Here is an 11,189-nt window from a genome sequence, read left to right on the forward strand (position 1 = left end):
TGCGGCCGCGACGCCCCCTCTGGCCGTGACACCACCCCCAGCCGCGACGCAACCCCCAGCCGCGACGCCACTTCCGGCCGCGACGTGACCTCCGGCCGCGAGGCCACTTCCGACCGCAATGCCACATCCGGCCATGACATCACTTCCGACCGCAATACCCCTTACGGCCACGACGTCACTTCCGACCGCGAGGCCACTTCCGACCATGAAGCCACTTCTGGCCGCGACGTCACGTCTGGCCGTGACGTCACGTCCGCCCGTAAATCAATCCCCATCCCCGGCGCGATCCCAGTCCCCGGCGCTGTCCCCGTCGTGATCCCCAGCCCTGGCGCGATCCCCTTCCCCTGACCAGGACGGTGGAGCCCAGGGCCCGACACCAACGGCGCTCACCCCGAGGAGGCCACCGGTGAGGTCGCGGTATCAGGACGGCGTCACTCACTTGGTTCCTGTCGGTGTTCGGCCCCGGTGGGTTCCAGGTAGAGTTGGCTGCCTCCGGCTCCATGCGGCACCCACTCGCCACGTGCCCCTTTCGACCACAATGGTGGCAGACCCACGGGGCATTTCGTTTGGGGTGGCTCGGCACGGTGTTGTAGAGGCGGCTGCCAGTGACGCGGCGGCTGGTCACGCCCCTGGTCTCTCTGCTCTGCCAGCCCCCGGATCGCCACGTAGACCTCCTGCAGCGATGGCTCTGGCTCAGATGCTGGAGGTCCGTTCCCAGCTGCCACATAGGCAGTCTGTGGCGATGGTGCAGGTTCAGCGATTGGCGTCGCTGGCCCTGGTAGCGCCACGGTAACGGCCCGGCTGCTCCCCCCCCGCCGCACCAGCCACCTGGCCCACGGGTAGTGCCCGGCCCATGACCTGTTCATGGGCTTGTAGGATCTTGGCGGCCCACAGCGAGGTATGTTCCTCCGGCATGACCACTGGCATTACGACGCCGGCGCTGCAAGCGTAGGCAATGAGGTCCTCGAGCACGAGGTTCTTGAAGCACCTCGTCGGCCAGGCGAGGGAAAGCCCTCCTCGCCAACACGAGCAGCGCACCCCTGTAGGCTAAAGGGGACTCTCTAGTCCCCCGTTGGCAGTCCTGGAACCGTCTAAACGCGCCCTCAGCTGGGCAGTAGACCTCGTAGGCCGCCTGTAGCGTGGTCTTGCTGTGCGTGGGAAGGGAGGTGTAAGAGGCGAGGGCATCGTCGTCTAGAACGGATGGCAACACTCGTAGCGCCTCTTCGTCTGACCATTCGAGAGCGTGGAAGGCAGCCTCGAATCGGCGGACGAACGCCTCCCAATCACCTCTCTCGGCCACGAATTTCTCCACCTGCTCCCCCCGTTGGGTGTTTAGCCCTGGCGGCTTTGGCGGGAGCGGCGGCAGCGGCTGGCGTGACGGGGCTGGTTGCGGCTCATGCCCGGCTGGCTGGTCGGCCTCCGGGTCCCGTGGCGCCTTCTCCCATAGTACGAGTGGGAGAGGGGGTCCCGGCACTGGTGGGCCCCCAATAAGGAGCAGACGCAGTAGCTCCTGGAGTGCCCCCTCCAGTGGTCCATGCGGTCCTCCATGGGGTCCTCCATGGGGTACTCCATGGGGTCCTGGACCCCTGCTGCTGCTCCTGGCAGCAAGCCCCCTTGTTGCCCTGGACGTGGAGGATCCCCGGCCCCTGCTTCCACTTCTGTTGGCTCTCTTCCGCGGAGATTCTTCCTTGTAGCCATTGTCGATCCCACCACTGCCACCAGATGTAAAGGAGAGCCGACACAAGGTTGCAGGTGGTTCATCTTTTATTCCTTCCTTCAGTCCACACTCGTCCCCAGCTTCCTCGATCCAGTTCCCGCCAATTCTCCCTCTTTTCCCGCCCGTTCCCTCTCTTATATCTCCTCGCCTGCTCTTACCCCTTCCCCTGTGAGCATCCCACTCCCCCTCCTTTTGGTGGGAATCCTTCCCCTGACATCCCTTACACTACTATAGATTCAGTAGGTACCAGAGGTGGGACAAAGTCATTGTTATGCAAGTCCAAGTCGAGTCGCAAGTCATCAAATTCATGACTCGAGTCTGACTCGAGTCCAAGTCACATGACTCGAGTCCACATCTCATAGGTGGGACAAAGTCATTGTTATGCAAGTCCAAGTCGAGTCGCAAGTCATCAAATTCATGACTCGAGTCTGACTCGAGTCCAAGTCACATGACTCGAGTCCACACCTCTGGTAGGTACTACTATAGTTATTAGATACTCCTGCAGAGTAAGTAGTTACTGCTATAGAGTCGGTAGATACTACTATTGAGTCGGTAGATACTATAGTCCGTAGATAATACTACAGTCAGTAGATTCCACTACAGTCAGTATATGCTGCTGCAGAGTCAGTAGTAACAACTATAGAGTCACTAGATACTACTCATTCTATTGTATGTAGGATGTGTGGGTATATATGCCTACGCGGGGGTAAAAATATTTTTTGAGGAGGGGGGTCGACAATTTTCGAAACCTTTTAGATCAAATTCTTAGGTTTTTTCGGTAAAGTCACGTAGGTAAAACATCAAAATTAATGAAAATAAAATAAAATAAAACAAAAATCACGACGTTTCGGAGGCAAAAATCACGACGTTTCGGAGGCAACACAAGTCTCCGTCATCAGGTGGGACCGTCACAGCCAGATTAGCTGCATCTAATCTGGCTGTGACGGTCCCACCTGATGACGGAGACTTGTGTTGCCTCCGAAACGTCGTGATTTTTGTTTTATTCTATTTTATTTTCATTAATTTTGATGTTTTACCTACGTGATTTTACCGAAAAAACCTAAGAATATGATTCCTTGCAGTCACGAAAGCTTCAAATCTAGAACTTTTAGATCAACTTTTACCCCCCACTTTCTATAACTTTTTGGACTTCTGCAAGCTTCTTATAATTTTGTTGACAGACAAATGGACAGACCAACGGAACGTCGGGCTTTCACAATAGCTTCGTATTTGTGTATGTATATGTTATGTTTTTAAGATAAGTTTTGAAATATATTTTTCCCCCAGGAAACGCTGGGTACTTCCCGCTAGTAGTTTATAAAGCACCCTACGGCTGCCTGTTTCTGCACTGCATACCCACGTGTGCCATGCCTGGCAGCTCGTAGGCATGCCCTGGATCACCGTGCGGCAACTCAAGCCTGCTCTTCACGCTTTGGGCAGCGCCGCCCTGGCTGCACTACGCTGCCGGCCCGCCAACCCTCTACCTATTCTCCCCACGCCAGCAGCACCACCGCATACGTACTGCAATCACGAGACCGGTGAGCCTCGCCTTGTGAAGTCAGTGACTCTGTGCCATCATCATATTATTAATCGATTCGTCCGTTCACTACTGTATGGAGGCCTCATTCACGGAGGTTGTTTGACCTAGGGCTGAACGATTTTGGGAAAATATCTAATTGCGATTTTTCTGACAGATATTGCGATTGCGATTTTATTTGCGATTAAACTTTTTAAAGTCAAGCTTCAGTTCAATATTGACAGTGTAATAGATTTTAAACATGTGATGGAGCATTACCACATGATACCATCAAAATATGAACTGCTCTATATATTCTAATGCAAGGATGATAACTTAAAAGACATGAATGGCTTCCAACATGTATTTATTAAAATGTTTTCATTGAAATAGAACAATAAAACATAAAACAATTGTTAAGTTAAATAAATAATTTTTTAATAATAAAAAATAAAACAATTCCAATAAGAAAGTAATAGCACTTTTCAAATCGCAAAAATCGCAGCCTTTGCGATTTGCTAATCACATTGTTTCAAATTGCGATTTCGATTTGAAATAGATTAATCGTTCAGCCCTAGTTTGACCTGACTTCACCATGCTGGTCCGTGCAGGTTGGTTATCTGGGTGGTGGGTCAAGACTGGTTCAGGTATCAGAATCAGAATTTTTTTTTTAAACGAGGCATCCAATGGGCTATGTGTCATTTTAACCGTGGCCGGGAATCGAACTCCGGTAACATGGTTTGTTGTGCAGTGTGTGAGCCACTGTGCTAACCTTCCCGCCTGTACTTGGTAATATAGCCGGGCCAAGTGAAGTGGCATCTGAGTTTTACATATTCTGAATCCACAGTGTAGAAAATGTAAAACGTACGACTAGAATTTACCTCACTGACGTATAAGTACATAACAGACTTTTCTTTTGGTTTACATTTTATATGTTTCTTTTGCTATATTTTAAAGGTTATTTTACTACAAAATAGCTCCTCGTGTTAAATTACCCTTCATGCCTGTGGACTATTACATTTCACACTCTGAGTCACTACAGTGCAGAAAGTGGTCTTCCACTTACAAGTCCTGATTTTTTTATCTTCTCAAGAAGGACCATTTTCAAAAATAGTAGCTTATCACATGTGCTGTTTCAGTATACTATAACTCCCCTTGCAATTTACCTCACGAAACACCTATAATTGAGCACATCGTGTTTTTTTAAACAAATGCTCTGGACTGCACATATCAAGGTTTCCCCCCGAAAACGGGAAGATTATGAATCCGAATGGACTCTCACTTGATTCACAGATCTCGCAAAAGAAGCAGAGCATCTCAAATAGGCTCAAAATGACATAAATTCCAAGAAAATGTATCTAAATGGGCTCTTACTTGATTGAATAAAACATGTCAATCACAAGAGATAATGCATCTTGATGGCTTTATGACCCTCATCAGTGACACATGTGAAAGCACGCAGCACGTTGAAGGCACATTACTATAGCATCATTATTAGTTGCACAAAAGTGAAAGTAAAGTGGTGGACAAAACCAGTGATTAAATTTACGTCAAAGGGATATGCTTTCAACAGTGCCGTTGTTTATGTTTCAGAACCCGGTGGTTGTAGTGAGGTATCACAGGGCGCGGATGGCATTGGAAGAGCTGTCCCCTGCGTGAACATGCTCTCCCACGACGATAATATCAACGATGACAACGACGACAACAAAATAAATGGCTCCACCTCAGATGTGAGCACGCAAAGTGAGATCAAAATAGGCACAGCGCAGATCGTGAATTGGACCAGGTCGAAGGGGGCAGTACCCTTGAGCCGTGACGATCTTGGTGAGGGGACAGCAGCTGGGGAGCAGCTAACAGCAGTGGCAGAGCTGATGGGGGAGAAGGAACGCATGGAGGAGATACAGCTGATACGGACCGTGGAGATTGACCAAGAGGTGAAGCTACTGGCGGAGATGGAGCTGCACGGAAAGGCTCCACCAGTGTCCCAGGTGGTGATTGAGAGCTGCATGAAGAAGTACGAGGTAAGGCGGTGGTGGTACGGTGTGCCGACTTTCGGTTTGTTACGTCTATTTAGCAAGTAGATTTTCGTGACAATGTTATTCATGATATAAGTTATTTTGGTTTCGACCGCGTAAATATAAATGTGTCGTTAACCCACCAGTCATAACATCACTTATTTAAGACCGATAACGGGAGGACTTTCTCACAATTCCGGCACAATTCGTCCAATGAAGCTGGTTGTAATTTTATTTAATTTTATACCTACGTGACTTTACAGAAAGAACCAAAGAGTATGGTTGTAATTGTCAGGGAAACGTCATACCCAAATTGTAATTGGGTATGACGTTTCGACAGGGTTGTCGGAAAGACAGCGTCCCAATGAAACGCTGTCTTTCCGACAGCCCTGTTCTTCACCTGAGGACGGCTGCTTGCATTGTGGCCGAAACGTCGTGAGAATTTTATTTTATTATGTTTTATTTTTATTGTTTTATTATTTCCCTTCTACGTGACTTTACCGAAAGAACCAAGAAGATGAATCCCTGCAGTCACGAAAGCTTTAAATCGAAATTTAGTAACTAATTGGCACGTTTTGTTTACGTCACAAACCTTACTCATTGGCTGTGTCGGATGGTGATGGATTAAGGACACAATTATATTCACGCGATCTATCCAAAAATACCTTATTATAAATTTGCCACATCTGTAATAATTTTTAAAAACCCATCGTTGCACAGATCACTTTCACCGAGTGTAGTACTGTTAGTTGCATTCAAATTGGTGCAATTGAAAACTGTTTCGGAATGAACAAAATTACGATTCTTTGAATTGAAAATATCTGCATAGAGATTCGGAATGTGTTTTAACCAAATGAGAGTGCGCCAGGATGCCTTTTTTGGTGCAAACGTGTGGAGGATTCAAATTGTACATGCACTGATGAGTTTAAAATTCATACAAAGATCGTGAGTGAAACTACCTGCAGTGTGATATTGTAATTGTTAAAAACTAAAATCACGTGGAAAGTAATATTGAAGATGAAGATTACTATGACATTACAATGACATCAGTACACTATTATATATCCCGTTTACTCTACTGGAAATGTAAACATGTTATATGTGTAGTGTCGTCTGGGCGTGCGGGTGGCGTGCGTTGCACACACAGTCAACCGGAGACAAGGTGGTCGCAGGAGGCACCGCTCTGCCCTCTTTATTCGTTGCTGTTGTTGCCGAGCTCACGCCACCACTCAGGCCCCCTCTCTCTCTCACACACGACCCCGCTGCCGCGCGCCCCGTCCCAGACACGACCCTGTTCGCATTGCACCGACGGTGTCGACCGGGACAGCCAATTACTGTGATTAGACGAAAGCAGCAGTGACGAGGGCGATGACGATGACAGCGACGACGAGACCAGTCCAATCTCAGAACCGGCAGCCCAGAGCTCTCGCTCTCCCCTGCTTATATTCCCCTCGGTGCGGCTTGGCTCCGCCCTAACCACGCCTCCCTTCTCGAACCCTCTAGACGGTTCCAGGGGCTTCCACATGAGGTATATCATGACCCTTGCCCCAGTTACTCCGCCCTGCCAGCACATCGGCGTATATGCTCAGCGGCGTGTGCGCTAAGTGCCCACCTGTAGTTGCTGCTGCTGTCCAACAGTCAGCGCTATGTTACTACACATGTAAAAAACAGGAATTGTGCATCGTGATATTTCAGGACTAGTTATCTGCATAGTCGTACTCATTTGAATCACCTTTATATTTCTAACCACTTGTGTTCGGACCAAGTCTGCTCATGTTCTCATACACCAGGTGACCTATTCATGATTCACTTTGCAGTGTGAGTGCAGCTGATTTAACGGGGTGTTTATGAGATAACTAGATCTGATGGATTGTTTTAGAATCTCGGAATGTTAAGTATGTGGATGATACGCAACATTACATCCCCATCAACATTCAGTGCCGCCTAACGCCGTTGGTGGACATACTTTGAGTAACGTGTGATATCCAACGTGTGATATTCAACGTGCGTCCATTATGTGTAGGGGATGCTGCCGCGGTGTAATAATTAGCAGTTAGCACATTGGACTTGCCATCCTGAGGTCACCGGTTTAATCTCCTGGCGTGGCAGTTGCAACTGCCGATGGCGAGATGTCAAATACCTGACCTGGTATACAGGAGGTTGTTGTTTCGATCCTGATCCTGACGCCTGTATATTTGGAGTTTGCGGTGTCTCTCTGTCCGAGGTCGCGTGTAATTTTCTCCGGGTCCTCTGGCTTTTCCCTCCACATGATAAGTCACTTCGTTTGGCGATCATTTGTGACCAGATCGCTTCAGAAAAAGAGCTACATAGTTCAGTGAGCTTTACCTGATAAAATAAAATTTGGTTAATATTTTTTAACATTCGTAAAAGTTTCTTGAATCCCATCGACGTGTGTCCACTAACTAGTCTGCATGTCTCTCTCCCCGTGGTCGTGTGTCTTTTTATCTGGGTCCTTCGGTTTTTCCCTCTACCTTTAGAATCAATGTGCGTTTAGAGTATTTGGTTGCAATGCATTTCCACATGATAAGCCATTTCGTTGAGCTATCATTTGTGGCCAGGTCGCTTCTAAAAAAGAGCTATATAGCTCATTTAGCTTTACCTAGAAAAATTAAATATAGTTCATAGTGTTATAGTTTAATAAGAAAAAGTTTAAATTTTTACAGTATACTAACTCCACAGTAAATCGATCGGCACATAATGTTCCAAGATGCATGGCCAGTGTGGAGCAGTAGGCCAAGTACCCACCAGAGGGGCTATCTAAAGATTCTTGTCATGTAGCACCTTGGGCTAGTAGTGGAATGAGCAAGCATTTGCAGGGCTGCACCTTTATATTACGTGTGATGCGTGTGGTTTGCGCAGGACACATTCCAGGATTACCTCGAGATGTTCATCCAGTTTGGCTACGTCACCCTGTTCTCGTCCACTTTCCCGCTCACGGCCCTCTTTGCGTTTCTCAACAACCTCGCTGAGATTCGCACGGACGCGTTCAAGCTGTGCACGGCCTTGCAGCGGCCGTTCGGGCAGCGCGTCAAGAACATCGGCATGTGGCAGGTGCGTTTGTGTGGTGGCTCGTCCAGGCTTAGTGGACATGACCGCGAGTAACGTGCGATAGTCATTGTTTTGTGTGTATGTATGTATGTTTAACTTCTTTAACATCATACGTAGCCAACTGTGCTAATCAGAGGTGCGGGTGGAAGGACAACAACTAAACACAAAAAGCAGTTCTAAAAAAAAGAGTTTTCAATCTAGATTGTACGTATGGTATTATATGTCGGGGACGTATGTATTTTGAACTTTTATTGCACCGTACGTAGCCAACCGTGCTAATCAGAGGTGCGGGTGGAAGGACAACAACTAAACACAAAAAGCAGTTCTAAAGAAATGAGTTCCTGCTGTGGTGCAATGGTCGTTAGCAGTTGGCACACTGGAAGTCGACGTTCGATGTCCTGGCGCGGCAGTTGAAGCAATGGAAAAATATCCTAAAATACAGTGAGTGGTTTGCCGATCTGTAGCTATCAAGCAAATACAGCATATTAGGTGGCTATTAGGCATGAATTACGTTTCGAATAAAAATCTGATTTAAGGATAATTCTAGGACTATTTTGCTATTTTTATTGGTTTCATCTAATCATTTACATTAAGTTGTGATTCAAAATGTACCCGTGCTGTGATGATAACACCTTCAAATCAATGCACGAAAAATGTTTTGGATCATTCACATTTTTGGGATGTTTAATATTAATCCAAAATTCAGGAACACATTGCTGGGAAATCTGGCATGTCCTCCTATTGGCTGAGGACAATGACTGTAGACGAGTACTGTTGCTCATTTAAGCAGGAAGACACTTTGACTTGACTGCTATGCACCTGTTTCTGTTCCCATGTCTTTTGTTGTCATACAACCAGAATATCATGGAGGCAATGGGTGTGATCGCCATTGTGGTGAACTGTGCACTCATTAGCAAGGGTGGCCACCTAGAGAGGCTGTTCCCCTGGTTGCCGGTCAACACCTCTCTGCTGCTGGTTGTGGCTTTGGAGGTAAATCGCACGACGTACACACTGCTCGGTGGCTTTGCGAATGCTCACCTTTATAGATTACGTTTTGTGATGAGTGTCTGCTTGTGATTGTCATTTTCCAGCACCCAACGGTCGTCAAAGTCAACGTCATGTCCTGCTCTAATGAACACTGAGACGGTGCTCAAATCCTAGTTACTCACTGAGCCATTGATGGAAATTCCACTTTCCTATGGGTGGGGCAAGCGCATCTATAGGACAAATACTTCACTTCCCCACAACGTGGAATTCATTATTTTGACCTCAGAGGAATAATAGACTGAGTCAACCCCAACCTGGAATTGAACCTGCTACCTTATGATTGCCAGCTGCTCCCTCTATTGCAGCCACTTGTTGACAAATAGTAGTTGGTTAATGTAATAGTCCTGCATTTGTCTGCTCACGCCACTGATTGCAGAAGGGTCTTCTCTATAGGGAGCTCTAGAAAGCCTTTATATATATTCACCAGTTAACTACGGTATAATTTGCCTTAATTTTTTATAAATTTCTAAGCAAGGCCTCAGGATTCCCTCTTTAATCTATTGTACGCTATATACTGATGTGTTTCTGTGCTGTGTGGGTGTCTGGTGTTTGTGCAGCACTTTGCATTGCTTATTAAGTACGTGATCCACATGGCAATTCCTGACATCCCTTATTGGGTGTTGGAGCGAATGGCACAGCTCGAGTTCCAGAGGAGGGAAGCATTGAAGGTACCCTACATCAGTAACCGCTGCATATCCATTTGCAAAGTGATTATTGTAAATATCAGCGTTGTTGTAAGTCAAGATTAAGCGAGAAGTTTAAATGAAGTACCTGTATGGTCTCTTAGCATCAGGAGATGCAGGAAATGGTGGACCAGGAGCATCAGGATGGAGACCCTCTGAAGGAGCATACCAGCCAGGAAGCCTTGGTGAAGAGAAGAGCTGAAGCACACGGAAAACATACCACATAACAGCTGAAATGGCATCCACATGCGAGCCATATTAAAACATGATTTATAATGTGTAGCGCGCACAGTTTTCGTTCACTCAGAGTGAGAACTATTCAGAACCATGGGAAACCACAGACACGTGGAAATGCAGCCAATTTGCCAAGTTTTGTCGTCCTCGATTGGGATGTTTGGCCAACTTCATTATCGAGTGTGGGAGGAAGCCACACTCAGGCATCACGGCGTCACACAGCCGCCCTGTCACGTGACTATGTCATCACAACGCCACACAAACCGTCCCAGCGGCCACGTGGTTTTGGCATCACAGCGTCGCACAACTGCCCTGCCACGTGACTGGGGATGCTTCGTCGTGCAGGATGCCACCTGTCCGGGTTTAATCCTGGAATTGGGATTTGTGTTCGGGTGGCAGGAATCGATTTGTTGCGGGATCTGGTGGTGCTGCGTTCAATGATCAAGGCTATGGGTTGACAACCTGCGGCTCCGGAGCTGCGTGCGGATCTTTAAGGACTGCTTCGTGACGTTATTCACATGCATTGCAACTCTTGACATATTGAGGTTTTTTGTAAAAACAAAACTCTATTATTTCGGTTGCCGACTCCTGATCTTGGCTGACAGGAATATGTATGGATGTGGTCTATGGGAAAGGTGGAAACCTTACTCTTCTTGTCTCTACACCTCTGGGTCGGCACCCAGGACGTCGCACATACTCAGGGCTCCCACACGGGGACACCTGGACATCTGTGAAAAAGAGCCTCATAGCTCATTTGATTTCTCCACTCTAAATAAAGATTCTGACACTGTTTTCAGGGTTGATCCTTCTTACATTTTTGGCGGTGACGTCATTAGGAGCGAGCTATGATAAACGACGTGGTAAACTTGTGTTTAGCTTGTTGTTTGTGCACCACTGCCAACGCAGAC

General features: G+C 47.4%; 1 protein-coding gene across 1 annotated transcript in view; it reads left to right on the top strand.

Moving 5' to 3' along the window:
• The window catches only part of LOC144719719 (anoctamin-8-like), a 47,160-nt gene extending 36,087 nt beyond the window's left edge, over positions 1-11,073 (top strand). Inside the window, exons 14-19 of the mRNA XM_078595868.1 lie at positions 3,096-3,255; positions 4,827-5,254; positions 8,129-8,320; positions 9,176-9,307; positions 9,922-10,032; positions 10,152-11,073. Of these exons, the coding sequence (XP_078451994.1) occupies positions 3,096-3,255; positions 4,827-5,254; positions 8,129-8,320; positions 9,176-9,307; positions 9,922-10,032; positions 10,152-10,274 (1,146 nt within the window). The 3' untranslated portion in view covers positions 10,275-11,073. The remainder of the gene's footprint in view (positions 1-3,095; positions 3,256-4,826; positions 5,255-8,128; positions 8,321-9,175; positions 9,308-9,921; positions 10,033-10,151) is intronic.
• Positions 11,074-11,189: the final 116 nt, after the last annotated feature.

This window comes from Lampetra planeri, chromosome 7, assembly GCF_965212315.1.
Source record: "Lampetra planeri chromosome 7, kcLamPlan1.2.h2, whole genome shotgun sequence".
Classification (NCBI taxonomy): domain Eukaryota; kingdom Metazoa; phylum Chordata; class Hyperoartia; order Petromyzontiformes; family Petromyzontidae; genus Lampetra; species Lampetra planeri.